Here is a 15,624-nt window from a genome sequence, read left to right on the forward strand (position 1 = left end):
TGGGTTGATCTTGTAGAAGGAGTTTTCAGGTGGTGATGCTCCATCCCTTGGCCACTGCTCACTGCTGGGCAGCATTACAAAGGGCATGTCCCACCTCCTTGCACTTATCCTGTTCCAAAACCACCTTCCCAAGAGTCTCCAGACAAAGAGCATTGTGACTGGGAGCCCTGAAAATCCCCTTTACCTCCATGTCCTCCAACACCCCAGTTTTTATTTACCCAAACATAAAAGGCATGGCTTAATGGTGAAGTTTTGTGTTTTATTGTGGTTGGCACCAGAAAAGCATTTGCTCTGTGTTATCTCCATACACACATGCCATAGACAAGACTGTGGTAATATTGGCTTCTGTGAATTTTGTTTCAAATTATTCTGAGATTTAAAAAAATACATTCACAAACCACCTGAGTCGTTTAAACTCAATGACTGCCTGCTATTTCATCACCGTATGCAAAAACCAGTAATAACAAAAATCATCCAAAGCTGTGCATTTGTCACTTGAAGTAGAACAAAAAACACCCCAAAACAGTTATCAGTTTGCAACACAATAAAAGCTCTGGGCTTTATTTGATTTTTATTTTAACCACAATGAAAATACAAAGAGCTGGTGGCAATCAGTGTTTGTGATGGGATTTGAATACCATTATCTGATCCTGTGGCCATCCCTACACTCTCCAGGCTGCACCACAAAGCCCATCCCACCTGTTTTTCCCTGAACTCCACATCCTGGGAGTCCCACCACTGGCAATCCCTGTGGTACCAACCCTGACACCCTGCCCACAGAATGCTTCAGGTGAGGGTGGCTCGGCCCATCCCCGCCACCCCACATCACCTCTTACCCTTGATAAAGATTCGAGTTTGACCAAGTCCTGTTGATTTAATCATTTTTTAATAAAGCCATCGTTACTGAGTACACCAAGATTGCCAGTTAAGCTCTCTATATGTCGCTGGAGGTAACAGCGCTGTGATCGACAGCGGAACGGAAAAAAAAAATAAAACAAAACCAAACCAAAAAACAAACCCCAACCGAAACGAGGTAGGTTAAAACCAGCAACACAGACCTTGTTATGCGACACCCCAACACCACAGGCGGCCATGCTTGCAGCTACTGAGAAAGAAAACCCCAGATACGCACTGGAAACGGAAATCAACTGAGCAAAGTTTATAAGGACACGATTCAACCTGAACTAAACACACACACACGGTTCGGCACAGATGTTGTCTTTCACTGTATGTTGGGTAATTCCTAGGGAGTGGAGGGGGTGGAAAACGAGTAGATTCAGACCCTTGGCCGAAGAAACCACACAAATATATATTTTTTTAAGCTCTTTACAAGCCCAATCCAGAACATGGGGGACAGGCAGCTTGTTCCGTGGTCCCCATCCCTGTGCCGGCTGCTCCCGCACGCCAGTGCCCGGCTCCGGACTCGGGGGAACGAACACCCACAACCTGCACCGGCTTCAGCAGCAGGGTCTGGTGCCCACAGCATCCCAGGGGCCTCTGCAGTCACAAATCCCCCTCAGGGGCGAGCACGGGGCTCCTCTGACCGCTCCCCTGTCCTCTCCTCCTCCAATCCCCTGTCCCGGTGCCCGTGGCCAAGCCCTGCGGCAGGCGGGCACCTCCGGAGCAACAAGAAATGGCACCTCTGTCCCTATCAAGACACACCATTATGTGAAGATCCATATAGAAATATGGATTGACAGACTTGACAAAAATGGTAGCTGATTTTTATTAGTCTAAGGCTAGTAGTTTAGCCATTTAAAATCCATTTCCCAAAAGAGGGGAAAAAAACCTATTATTTTTTCTCTTCTTTAAAAATCCGTTAAGCCGTTGCTGCCAAAAGCAACATGTAAATGTTGGTGAAGGCAAAAGATTTCTAAAATTACCCAGCTATATGGTTATGGCCTTCATCACAAAGATAAAAGGTACATTTATTGTGCTGTCTCTCACCAGATTTAATTGGTAACTTTACAACATACTATATATTTGATGCTAGCAGGCAGACAGAATTAAAAACAGACTTTTTGACACTGTTTTTCTTTCCCCGTTCTTACAAAGTAGGGGACAAAGAAAAAGTAAAACTAAAAAATAAAATAAAATAAAACAAAGGAAAACTCATAACCCACTATAACACAGCGTAATCAGGAGACCTCGGGGGGTCCAAGCGTGAAAGTCCATCCCTGGCTGCAGTCCCTGCCCCGGGGCTGGCGGTGCCGGGGGAGCGTGGGGAGGGGGTTCCTCGGCGCCCTCCGCACCTGCCTCTACAGTGTTAGTCCATGTGTTTAATGTCCTTTAAATTAGAAATAATGCCATGGCGGTGAGTGCCAAGTGCTCCTCTGTTACCAGTTCATCATGGAGTTTCTGTTGAGGGTCATGAAAAACACTTGGCTGCTTCCTCCGGATCTCACCGATGCAAAAAATACCTGTTTGGAAGGGAAAAGCACTTATTAATACTCAGGGGATGGAGATTACCCATGCCAGACTGGGATTAAATTGAGCCACTCATTAGTAAATGCAGTAATTAAACCTCCTTCTCCCTCACTACCAAAAAAGAGTTTGGAATGCCTTAAAAATACCAGGTTTATCACATTTTACTGCCACAGCATCACTTATTATGAAGCACTAACAAAAAACTGCTATCAGTGGTTTGGATCTTGCTAAACATTCACCATTTGGTCGATATCTGCCTCAGTCTGAAATGGCTTTTTTTTTGAAAAAGTTAGTCCTGGTATTTCAGCTATTCCTGAAAGTTAAGCCCAGAAAAATGACTTCCCTTCAACATGCTCAAAGCGCAGAAACATATCAGGATTCTGTATGAAGAACAGGGGTTTTGGTGCTTCTGGCAGGATCCACCAGCATTTGATTCCAAGGAGAGTCTTAAAAAATAAATAAGTTATAATTTGCAAATATTGAAGGGAGCAATCTGAAGCCTCTGTCCTTAATAAAAACAAAAATTACTCAGTCTTACCAGTTTAACCAGTTCTCCAGAAAGAGAAACATCTGAGTTTAGTATTTCAAACCCATTGATGATCAGTTGGTTCTGGTACTTTAGAAAGATCAAGGTGGGTTTTTTTTCCAGCTTTGTTAGAATTAGGTTACACTTAAATTAAACTTAAATTCATCTTCTTGGGCAGCTTCTCATAACATACTCAACTGCAAAGTTAGGATACATTTTCCTGCAGAGCTTCAGCCTACCTCCTGCAGCTGTTCACTACAGTGATCATGGCCTCAAAGCTCATTTACTGCACATTATTAAATCCTGCTCTGGGGATGCAGCAACTGGTTTTGTGATCATGTCCATTATGAAAGAACTCCCTGCTGCTTGGTCCTGACTTATATTGGTGAAACCTTCTGAGAGGAGGGAACACCACCTGCAGAAAGACCTCGGCATTCAACCATCTCTTCCACACAAAAATGCCTTTTCCTCCAGCAATTTCTCCTCATTCTCTGTCCTCCTTGCAACACCTGTGGCAGGGGGCATCTACATGACAGCCATGCAACTCTGGGGACCCTCCAGAGCAGTATTTACCACTGCTGTCTACAGAAATGGATGAGGCTGTAAGAGGAAAATAACTTAAGATGCACCAAAATGCATCGAAAGATGCATCAAAATGTTTCTGCATCAGAGCTCAAACCAGGGTCACTTACACATCCTTGCTAATACTCAATTTTAGAGTTCACTTGGCAGCCTCAATTTAATGTTCAGATGAAAGAATTGGGAGAAAGTCAATCCAAGTCAACGTGATCTCAGCTAGATGGAGAAGAGATCTTGCAGGCTGAGGTCTCCATCCACTGGAGAAAATTAACTGGGAATAGGCTTAAGGGCACTGCTTATTAAACAGAACCTTCAGATTAATTATTAATCTCAAGACAAACCAGACGTAAGCTCTAAAAGCACCTTGTGGCTCACAGCACAGATACAAGCTTTGAAGTGGACTTACCTTATCATTTCTTTCACATAGAAACTTTAACCTTTGAGCTCGCTTGTGCATAAATACTCCATCCAGATGTCCTGTCTCCACTGACCGGATTTCAATAGCTTTCTCTCCCCAGCCCATTATTTGATTGGAATGAATGTAGGCTGTCAAAAGGAAGCGTTTGGCAGGTGTTACAACTTGTGTTGAGCTAAATATTATGCAATGGGCAGAAAAGCTCTCATAAGCTGTTCCTCAAAGCCTAAGCAGATCAATGGCAGAGCTCTGATGGCCTGCAGGGACAGGAGCCTTTTCAGAGCATTTTTCATCCAGAAATTGCTGAGAAATTTAAACAGAAGCAGCAAGGTTCTTCCGGTTTCGCAAGGTGAGGAGCTGGGCAGTGTTTTGCCTCCCTGGATTGTGGAGCTGAGCAACAGCAGAGCCAGAAGAGCAACTCAAGGGCTCCCAGCTCCACACCCAGACCCCTCCACTCAGCACAGTAGCCCAGCAGTGCAACAGCTTGCATTATCTCACATTTATCTTATACTTATCTCATACTCAAAAAGTTCAAATCTTCAAGAAATTACTTGCTTTTATTTTGGAGGACCAAACTGCAGAAATATAGCAATTGCATCTCACAGCTGGCTAAGGGAAATCCCCTTTGATAAAAGAGGGAAATCCCCTTCATCCCAAATGACTCCATCTCAGCATTCTCAACTCCTCATCTTACTTGTGGCTTGTATTTTAAGCAGGTGAAGAGGAAGGGTTGACCTACCCACGGAAGTAGGCATTTCTCCCCACTGGAGCACCACGTCTTTAGTTATCCGTCCGTAGGTGTTCACATAGACCCCCTCATCCTCATAGCACACCAGCATCTCCATCCCATCCGTCTTGGGCAGGATGACAATGGCGTGAGGAGTAATATTGCCCTGAATCTGCAGGTGAAACAGACCCTCAGAGTCAGAATTACACTGAATGGAGAAAGGGGAAGGGAGCAGAGCACTGCAGGGAAAAAGCCCAAACCAGCCAGAGAACAAAGCCCTCCCTCCATTCCCCACACAGGCACTGGGTTTCAGAGATAAGCCTGAAGGGGAATAAACTGTTATGTTTACCCTAGCATCAAAGCTGTCTGACACAGCAAGGATAAACAGGTTCAGCAATTACAGACAGATCACAACATACACGCCCCCAAGACTGATGGCTGACACTTGGCTGGAACACAAATAAGTGACTGAGCCAATGAATCCATCACCAGTTCAAATCAAGGTAAATAAACTCAGAATTTTACAGGCAGCCCTAGGGAGGAAATATCCTATTTTTTAACAATCATCCTCCAGCTCCAAGGGCAGCTGCACTGACTTTCCACCCATGTCTGCCCTTCCACAGCTAAGACAACACAAAACCACGCCAAACTGCTCCAGTATTTCTCCCTCTGCTCTTGCTAGTTCTTGCAGAGGAGATTGCTGCTTGGATCAGATGCAACAATTCCTGCATTTGTTTAGTGACAGGTTCTCCTAGACCAGTTTATTGTGGGCCAACAGTATAGATGGAGTTTAAATGACCCAACAAGAAAATCCTGCAGAGAGCTCCATTACTGCTCCATGCAGTGTAGAGACAGACTGTCCTTTTTATGGACATAAAAAAAACTTTACTTTAAACTTTACTGCTCCTGCACGAGGACAGAAACAGCCTGTGCAGATGAACATGAAGTATGTGACAGCTCTGACTCCTCCTTAAGTGAGTGCAGCACTGGGGAGTGTCACACCTGTCACTGGTCCCCAGTCCTGAGTCCCTGGGAGCCTGCCCAAACCTCACTGGTGACCCGTGTTCCTCAGGCAGCAGCACTGCCCATGCACTCACGTGAGATGGTATATAGATATCATAGGAGTTCCCAGAATCTACATCAATCACATGGAAACCAGTGTGGGATCCAAAGATGACCTTCAGCCTCTGACCTTCTTCTACAGTGAGATCCACGAGCAACGGCTTGTGCTGGAGATCTGCAAAAGACTTTTATAATCCCTTCCATGAGCATCACAGAAAACCAACAAATCCCCATTGCAGCAGCCTGATATGGTTTTGAAATCGTATTTGTTTGACTGTGTTTCCTACTAAATACGTGGTTATTTATACTCCTGCCTCCCTGTTCCCCTGTCAGAAGCCTCAGAGGGTACTCAGTCATCCCAGCAGATAAGTGCCCACCCTTGCCAAGGCCAGCTCTCTCTCACAGGAGCCCGAGGCTAACACAAGGATTTGGTCTCTAAAGGAAGGAGACAGCTCAATTTTACATGAGCGTGTGTTCAGTCTCTCTCAGCAGAGATCTGTGAGCACCCACCTCCTCTCTTGGCAGGGATCACTGCTCTGGTTTGGGCAGCTGAAATGAGTCAGTTTAGCAAAGACCTACTTTTCCCTGCTCCATCTAACCTGCTGCAGCAAGGCTGGGACCAACCCCCAGCCATGTCCAGAGCAAGCACCACGGCTCAGGTGCTCAGCAGGAGAGTGAAACAAACACCTGTGGGAAGTTGGATCCCACACTATTTTGATGCTGCTGAGATCTCCATGTCACCGAGCCCATTTATTCTGGATTTAGTTCAGAAAAAGCAAATGTGACCTAATACTGCATATGTCCATTTGTGTTGGGAAGATGTAAAATGAGATTACTCAGCATGAACATCTCCACAAGGCATTGCCCCTTGTGACTCTTCTCTGCACAGAGCACGGGATGAAAAGTGCTCTGAAGGACTAAGCACAAAATACCCACTGGCAGGTTGGAAAGGAGGAAGGTCTCACTGAGGAAACCAAGGCAGGTGAAAAGAGAGGAAAAAAGAGAGTGAAAGAGTGGGTCACTCTCCCCTCCCAAACCTTCTGTCTTGAAACAGAATTCAAATTGCAGAAGGGGAGAGGACCCTGCAAAATGAAAACAGAAAATCATGCCAGCCTATTTTTGTACTGTATGTTAAACATTAGTCAGAGGGAAAAAGAACCACCAAACACAAAAAGCTCACAAAAAAACACCCACCAAAATCCCCAGCTCAATTTTACTCATATGCATTTGATCAGCTTTCTGCAAATTCCTCAAGTGAAGCCCGCTAGCATAAACTAATAACACTTCATTGTTGGCTGTAAGCAGAACATATCCAATCTCTTCAGCCAGCAAGGATCCCAACTCCCATGCCTGCCAGGCATCCTGAGGAGCTCAGCTACATAAGCAAGATGCCTTTCTGCTCTTCAGAGTACAGAAATCTCATGCATTTACAATTACAGAGTGTAGAAGACAAACATACCTTAAATGCCATAAACTTGTGATATGGTTTAGGAGCCCAAGCGTAGATCTCTACAGCGCTCTTTAAGGCAATCACCAGGAACTTGATTCTTTCGTATTTCACTAAAATAAAAACAAATCCAATTTTAAAAACATTCACTCTCTTTCCAACAAATCTCCAGGAACAGCTTCTCAGGCCATTTCTCTGTTCATTCTCATTACACAGAGTCCACCTAATGCATAAAGATGAATTCCAAATTTACTTGTGGCTGTGGTCTACCCATACTTTTAGTATCAAATTGTCAGGTCAGACCTAAGACCAGAGAACAAAACTGCATCTGTTCAGACATTTATTTCCACTCACCAACTTTGTAGTGGATGCATCCCTCCAGGTCCCCAACTGTGATCCAGCCCTGCTTCTTCTCCACCTCAGGGTCATTGTGTAAAATCCTGTTTCTCAGCCAGGACAGGTAGTACACACGCAGCTTGTTCTTCTTTCCTGTTGGCAAAGGAAATGTCCCTGTCAGAGCAGAGCACGTTTGCATGGACCATCTTGAGGTTTCAGTGCTTATTTTCAACCACAAGATTATAGAATTTAAGGCCATTTCGTTATAAAAGTAATATAAATAGTAATTGAAAATAGTAATTTAGTTGCTGTGTTGGGTTTTTCCTTGGGAAGAAATATATAGAAAGCAAAGCCCAGACCTCTGTCTTGCAGATACTGGAAAAGCCAGGCTTTTGCTTCCCACAGGCAGGAAATATTCCTTTTCCTATAAATCAGTGTTCACAGAGGCACAGTAGGGCTCAGTGGGGCAGTGATCCCAAAGCTCCTACAGCTCAAATCTTATCCAACCACTCAACTACCTGGTCTCTTTCCTTCCCTCTCCTTCATACAACATTAATTCCACCCTGGAGATGAGACAGGAGCTCCTTGGCCTGCAACAGGCACTGCTGCTTGCCAGGAAGCTGGGTGCTGGGCTCTGCAATGCTGAGGGGCTGCCAAATTCCTGCACAGCTGCCTGCTTTTGGATGGCTGTGACAAGGCTGCAAAATCCCCGTGGCTGCAGAGCCCTCATTACAGGGACAGGACACGGCTCACACTGAGCCTGGTGAGACAGGACCCAGAGGATAGACCCTGTCTGCTCACAGATTTCCACAAGTTTCCAGGACTCGTTCTCAGCATCATCTTGGAGTTTGGTGCTATTCCCATTCCAGCTGTACTAAACCCCTTATCCCTACAGCTGGATCCCAAAACCACAGGGGAGCTGCAGACCAGGTAAAGGATGGAGCAGTGAGTTTGGAGCTCTGGCTGAATGGGGGGAGCAGGAATTTGCAGGTGAATGCAGAGCGAGGCCAGAGGGTCTTAACAATGTGAAAGGAGACAGAAGGATGATATCAAACGATTTCCTAATGAGCACTTCTCTTGCTGCCCTCTGTGAGCTTTGTGTGACAGGTACCAGCAGGAGAAGGCTCTGCCCCGGCTGTCACCCATGTGCTCCTCAGGGCTGCTCTGCAGAAGGATGCTGGACGCTCTCCTTGGAGACTGGATTACAGAGGTTTTGCTTTTTTTTTTGCCAGAAATCACCCCATGAGCCTGATATGAGCACTCTGGAGCTCCCAGCTAAACATGGGGACAGTGAAAAGCCTGCGGCCCTCAGTGCTTGGGACAGCCCAAGCACATCTGTGGTCTAAACTGGAAAATCTAAAGCCATGGATCATGGCTCCCTCAGCCAGAGCCAAACAGACCCAAAAGCAGAGCTCTCTGCCCCCTCAAGCTGTGACTATCTCCTTTGCTGGGCCACCTGCCTGTATCCTGCACCTCCCCTTCCCTGCTCAAGGAGACTGGAGATGAAGTGCAGTCAGCAGGTGAAGCAAGCAAACTCTTGAAAGCAGATTTAACTGATTTGATTCCAGAATAAACCACCTCCAGCTTGCCTGGGAGCTTCCCTCTGACACCAGTGAGCAGGTTCTGTCTGAGCTGGAACCGCTCAGGGCTTGTGGCTGAGCAGGTGAATGACGGGGTGGGAGCACGAGAGGAGCACCTGATATTGTCACGAGGACGTTGAGGCCCTCGAGGACGTCCATCTGCTGGAATCGCCGCCTGTTGATGAGGTTGTAGACCTTGCCCTGCCCACTCCGATCCAGCAGCATCAGGCCGTTCTCCGTGCCCACCAGCAGATTCACACCTGGAGGAGAGAGCAGAGGAGAGGGCCATGGGTGCCAGGAGCCACGGCTGCTCCCAAGGACAACACCTTGAGCTCATCTCTGCTGCCACCAGAAGCGTGACCGACCCAGCTGAGGCTGGGACCTTCCCATGGACAGGAGGGGTCACTCTACAGCGCGGTGTAGCAGTCAGAGGCCTCCCTGGCAGTCACTTGCCTAAGATAAGAAATGCCTAGTCATGATGACTGGACCAAAGCAGCCCCTCTTCCACATTCAGACCCTCGTTATCTCTCTGTAAGACCACCGGTCATATTCGCCTCGACCCTTACTATTGGACCATTTCCAACACCTCTGTACCCTATATAAACCCCCATTTCTGCCCAGTTTGGCAGAAGAGCTGTCACTGAAACCCTTCGCAGGAGCTGCCAATAAAGACACCGCTGTGGAACCTCATACAGCCTCTCCTCTCCCTCCCTGCATCTGCTGAGGCACTTAGCAAGCAATGAGCTGAAATCACTGAAGAGCTGAATTCACCAAAGAGCTGAAATCACTGAAGAGCTGAACACCAAAGAGCTGAAATCACTGAAGAGCAGAGCTGCTTGCTAAGGTTGCCTGTGGCTGTGAGCTTGCCTGAGGGACCTGGACAGGTTGTGCTTGTCAGCCCAGCGCTATCCGGGACACCTACGGCAGCCGGGGTCGGATGGACCCCGGGAACCCCAGGCTGTAAGAGCGCCGAGGGTTGGAGACCCTCAGGGGATGGAGAAGGGCCCAAGCAGGGGCTCTGTGCTGCAGTGACATTCCCACCCCAGCCCCCGGGAGCCACACGGAGGGCAGGGCGTGCCCGGGGCTTACCCCACAGAGCAGCACAGAGGATCTCCGAGTTGAAGCGCTTCTTGTACTTGCGGATCTCGGGGGTGTCGCTGTGGGGTCGGATGTTGGTGGGGTTCACGTTCACCACCGAGATCTTGCGCGCCTCGTTCAGCTTGGCCTGCTCCTGCCTGAGCAGCTCGCTGGTGAACAGGGCTGGCAAGGGAACACAGGGGAACAGGGGGGTGATGGGTTAAATGTTCTGTCACCTCTCTTTTTCAGTGAATGACAATACTTGTTTTATTTCTCGATGGGGGAGTCATCGCTGTGTTATAAGATATTAGTTTGCCCAAGCAGACAGCAGGGTGGATTTCTGCTGCTCCCCATTTCCTCCCAGATCTTTCTGGTGGCATTTTGTTGGTGGGGGAGAGGTTGGATGCCAGCTGGAGAAGGCAAGGATACAGACAGCAGCTATGTCTGGAGCGAGTGAAATGTGAGAGGTTCACTGGGGTTATTCAGGCTCTCTGACCTGCTTTCCACAAGGCCCTCCCATCTCAAACTGGCCACACTGGCTCTTACGATTAGCAGATGACTCTTCATCCTCATCTTCATCTTCATCAGTAGGTGAGGTCTGATACACTCTGGTGTCCACAAAGGGAGTGAAAGAGGCTTTGGTGCTACTTCCCATACCATACTAGAAAATGAACAAGAGAGAGCTCAGCACACAGAAGTAACACCTGTGTACATCTAAGACTTTCTAATTAGCAAATGGTGCCTGCCTCTGCAGTGCCCTTTTTGAGCCCTCTATGAACATCTCCTCCTCCTCTCCATAACTAATCAGAAACAAACATTAAATTGGATTTCTGTGTGTTTGTGAGCAACAGAAAATGGGAGGAGCAGGGCCTGGCTCCACTCTCTCCTCACAGGCAGAAGCACAGCCATGAGGACAGTGAGCAGAGAAGCCACAGGGCCAGAGGCAGAAGCCAACGCAGATAAAATCCAACCCAAAATAACAGAATCATTTAGACTGGAGCAAACCTTTAAGATCATCAATCCACCTGTTTACTTGTCTGCATGTCACACACATGCCTTAAACCTTCTCTGGGATGTCAGGCAGGTGAGGGTTTGCTTTTCCCACTTTCCCATTCCTGCTGAGGTTGGCAGGGTGGTGCTGGGAGTCCCTGTGAAGCCCTGGGGCAGCTGGCACAGTTTTAAATTATCCCCAGCACTTCAAGTGGGACTGCAGAAGGGGGCATTTCTAAGTTAACAAAACTTAACCTGAGGGTACTGCAGGAAATGTCAGAGCCAATACTTTGCTGAGGGAATGTGGGGATGAACAAACTGCAGTGTCACACTGCTTTCTTTTTAAAACCATTGCTTTAAGGCAGAAAACGAGGCTAAGGCCTCCTTCCAGGCAAAAGGAAATCCTTGCCTTTGGAGTCAAAGTGACGTGAATTCCTCCCTTCTTTGAGCAGCTTATCCTTCCTGCTCCAGCATTTACCCAGGACACGCTTTGGATGGGTAATGGATGAGCTCAGTTCAGAGCTGCAGCAGCAACAAAACCCAGCTGACTCTGCAGCACCACTACAGCTCACGTTTTTCTTCTCTGGGACATTGTCCTTCTTCTGAAATAAATCTTCCTCAGCTTTCACCCAGCCACCAAGCCCGGCTACTCCCCATGCCCACTGCCACAGTCCCTGTGTGACAGCTGCCATGGGACAAGTCCCCATGCCCGGGGAGATGTGCCATGGGGAACACCACCACCCTGGCACATCCCCACTGAAACCAGGCTGGGCCTGTGCCTGTCCTCCAGTGAGCCATAAAAGGATTCAAGGGCACAAAAAACCAGGTGTGGGAGCAGCTTTGTGACTCGTGACTTTTCCAAGCATTTCGGGGCTGGCATCCATGGGTGAGCCAGCATCCATGCCAAAATCAGGCTGAGCATCCTGCTTCCCTCCCAGCCCTATTCCCTGACAGCCTGGCTGTTTCCATAGAAACAGGATGGATTTCTAAACAGAACATGGTAACTGAAGGAGTTAACAGCCTGCAGCAGGGAAGGCTGCGGGCACAGAGACCTCTGCTTTGTGCTTGTCTCCTATCCAAGAAATACACAGATTCTTTCTCTGTGCTGAATGTCTTTTCCATAAAACAATAGTAATTTAAGGAAGAGAGGATTTCGGGTTTTGCTGGGATTTCCAGCTGAGAGCCAGGTGCTTTCCAGCAAATGAATTACAAAGAAATCCCTCATCCCAATGCACTGAGCATTTTTCCTCACTCACATTCAGTTATTCTCCTCAGAAGATGACATTTTAATAGCTTCCAAGGCTGATATTTAAACATTAAGACTTCATCTTCTCCCAGATCCTGTTCAACAGCCTATAAATCTGTGTGGTGGCTTACAAAGAGCATCAGGCTGCAGGCTGAGGTTGTGCTTGCATGAGTCACCTGGAAGCCCGTGAACAAAATCCCCAAGTTTCCACTCAACCCACTCCCTGCTCAGTCAGCTCTAAAAATACAATTTTAGAAATGGAGAAGATCTTTTTGGTTGGTATTCTATAAATGAATACATTTCAACCCAATCCCAGGCTGCATTTCAGCAGCCCCAGGATGACTGTGGAAGGTGTTACTTTCAGGATTGACTCTCTCATTGCTGCTTTTAATGCCAATGAGGAAAGAGATAAAAACTTGAGGTCAAGTCAGGCACCATCTGTTCTTACGTTTTATCAATGCCCAATTCCAAGAAATTTTTATTTTTATACTGCTAGTAAAGGTACACCATAAAGTGAGAACGTAATTTCTATGAAAGAACATAGGATGGCAGAACTTTTGACGTACAACCCACCAAATGAAACAAAAACATTAAATACAATAGCTTAATTAACACCAAATGGGTTGATTTCTCATGGGAAAAATGAACTGTTTGTTTCTCACAGCTAGGGATGGTAAGCTGGACACATCAATTCCCTTGGTTTATTTGTCACATCTTGTGCTAAGACTTTTTACACTTTCTTCAATTTTAATGTCCAATCATGTGCCTATAGAACACCGACCAGAGAGAAACATTTTGCCATGACAGGAAACACATGACTTTAAAAGTGTGCCGGTTTCTTCTACTCTGAAGAACAATCTGGAATTTTGTTGGCTTTGGTTTTTGGTAGCCTTTTCAGTCATGATAATTATCAGAGGTTGCACAGATGGAAGCTGGGCCAGTTGAAGCTAATGGCATCACTGGCTCTCACCACTTCCTTTTATATCCAAGTGTCAAAAAAAAAAAAAAAAAAAAAAAAAAAAAAAAAAAAAAAGGTCTTTCTTATCAGTTGGCAGCACTCGTGTCACACCACCAGAACTCCAGCTGGTGGGCTTGAAAGTCCTAATAAATCCTTCTCCCACCAGCCACAGACCTCTACAGCAGTAACCCATCTGATTCTGTTGTATTTCCACTACACTCACCCACGGGGACCAGAAACAGAGAGAGGGGAAGAGCCAAGAAAGGCAGGGAGGAAAGCAGGAGAGCCCCGTCAGGGGGCAGAGATGTTAATACTTGATTTAAAAGCGATGCAAAGGAGAAAGAGGAGCCCCCCCACCACCTACTTCAGGCACCGAGTCCATGTCCTGCGCATGCGTGGAGACTCGCCCCAGGGCCTCGGTCGGCGTGCCCGCCGGCGAGTGGCTTTGCTGCACCAGGTCAGGCAGATTGATGTGACCTGCAAAGCCATTGCTGGCTGCGTGGCCAGAACGCTTTTTTTCACCAGAGGTCTGCAGAGACACAAGGCATGAGGAAGAAAGAGAAGGGAGGGGGGAGGGAAGAGAAAAAAAGAAGAGAAAAAAACCCAAACAAAACGAAGTTGTCGGCAGTCCCCCGGTTCCCAGAGCAAGCGCAGGAGAAGGACCCTCTCTGTTCCATCCCCATGCAGTCTGGCAAGCAGCAAACCAAACCCCCCACTCCAGAGAATTAAAGACAGGATTAATGACAAAGTCAATACAGAGTAATTAGCCACGAAACAGCGAGAGAAGCCTGGTCACTGTTGGTTGGAGATGAGGAATGTAGGGCAGATTCTGTGCTTGCCCCCATGGGTGCAAACTCCATGGCCAACTCTCCTCCCAAAAAGCCACTGGCAACTGCTGACAGCAGAATCTGAGCCCTCAATCAGCGTTAGCCTGGACAGCTTTGCACAGCTATGGCAAAGAGCAGCCTGACTGCAAGTGCCAGCACAGCCCTGTCCCATGTTTCTGTGACCCAAACCAGCAGTGAACAGCAGCAGCAGCGGCAGAGGAGGGGCAGAACCACCAGCAGCTCGCCCTGCACATGAGATTCCTTGGATTTCCACAGGGTTCCCCTTCCTTTCCATCCCCTCCCTGTGCAAGGTAGGTACTGGGAAGTTTCTCCCTTCCTCATTTATTTTGCCATTTCGATGAATCTCACCTACCTGGAGCACATCAGTGAGATTGTTACAGATATTTACCCATTCACTGGGATTTGTGGACACTTTAACTGGGCTCACCAAGCCCCTGACTAGTCCTGTTGACATTTATCTTTTGATTGCTCATTACCATCACCTTCAACCACACCTTGCCATCCCACCAAAGAATGAAAAGCTCTTTGCCCAAAGCCCACTGACCTCAGTGAGACCACCCTCTGATGGCTATGGTGGTGGGGGGGAAAAAACAGTAAGCACCCAGCACAAGGCTACAGTTTGGATTTCTTATCATGCTTTCTCCTCCCAGTGGGGTTTTCCAGCTGCTTGTCTTGCCCACACCTTTTAAACCCTTCTGCATCTGGATTCTCATACAGCCCTGCTGGCACAGCACAGGTTTTACTGTTGTGATGCTGAACACAAGCTCATTTCTGGAACAGCTGCCTGTTACACAGGGCCTTGTTCTCCCACTCACCCACATCACCCTCCCTGACTTAGGGATGTGCAGAGCTGTGGGGATCCCTGCTCTGAACAGCTCCACCCCAGTGAGGGATGGGGGGGACTGTATTACTACCCCCTCCAAAACTGATGGAGAAAGGCAGCAAACATGCTGTGACTTCTTTTGGTAACTCATTCCTCTCTTCAAAGCTGCATTCATCTTTTTCCTTCGTATGTGAAGGTATTAGATAAATGGAATTAAGAACTAAAATCCAGCTCAAGTCTTGTTTACATGTGATCTAAACATCCCTCCTTTACAATTGCAGACTCCAAGCTCCCCTTCCTCCTTCTCCTCTCCCATCCACCACTCTGATGTGCTGGTGGGAGAGTGACTTCCCTGTTCCCTAACCACCAGGGCCTCCTGCCCTCTCACCACGAGTCCAGCTGCCCATCTGCACTTCCACCAGCATCACCAGAACGTTTCAGCAGCTGGGAAGTTGAGAAACACCGAGGGAGATCTTCCAGAGCCATTGAAGGTGCCTCCCCTGCCTCACTGCTGCAGAACCGTCCATCAGCATTGCTCCCACCACAGCCTCACCTCTACAGCCCTGGGGATGAGGGCTCACAT

The 15,624-nt window shown here is 47.5% G+C and overlaps 1 protein-coding gene across 6 annotated transcripts in view; it reads right to left on the reverse strand.

The window, feature by feature from the left end:
• Nucleotides 1-238: 238 nt before the first annotated feature.
• TNIK (TRAF2 and NCK interacting kinase) overlaps nucleotides 239-15,624 on the reverse strand; it is a 153,773-nt gene continuing 138,387 nt past the window's right edge. For 5 of the 6 annotated variants that reach the window (XM_053951167.1, XM_053951166.1, XM_053951169.1 and 2 more), the window contains 10 exons: nucleotides 13,735-13,899; nucleotides 10,723-10,837; nucleotides 10,189-10,359; nucleotides 9,216-9,359; nucleotides 7,538-7,672; nucleotides 7,196-7,296; nucleotides 5,772-5,921; nucleotides 4,687-4,846; nucleotides 3,939-4,078; nucleotides 239-2,420 (listed from right to left, as the gene is read on the reverse strand). In XM_053951167.1, the coding sequence (XP_053807142.1) occupies nucleotides 2,337-2,420; nucleotides 3,939-4,078; nucleotides 4,687-4,846; nucleotides 5,772-5,921; nucleotides 7,196-7,296; nucleotides 7,538-7,672; nucleotides 9,216-9,359; nucleotides 10,189-10,359; nucleotides 10,723-10,837; nucleotides 13,735-13,899 (1,365 nt within the window). In that variant the 3' untranslated portion in view covers nucleotides 239-2,336. The remainder of the gene's footprint in view (nucleotides 2,421-3,938; nucleotides 4,079-4,686; nucleotides 4,847-5,771; nucleotides 5,922-7,195; nucleotides 7,297-7,537; nucleotides 7,673-9,215; nucleotides 9,360-10,188; nucleotides 10,360-10,722; nucleotides 10,838-13,734; nucleotides 13,900-15,624) is intronic. The other variant, XM_053951168.1, reaches the window with a different exon arrangement.

Source organism: Vidua chalybeata, chromosome 10 (assembly GCF_026979565.1).
Source record: "Vidua chalybeata isolate OUT-0048 chromosome 10, bVidCha1 merged haplotype, whole genome shotgun sequence".
Classification (NCBI taxonomy): domain Eukaryota; kingdom Metazoa; phylum Chordata; class Aves; order Passeriformes; family Viduidae; genus Vidua; species Vidua chalybeata.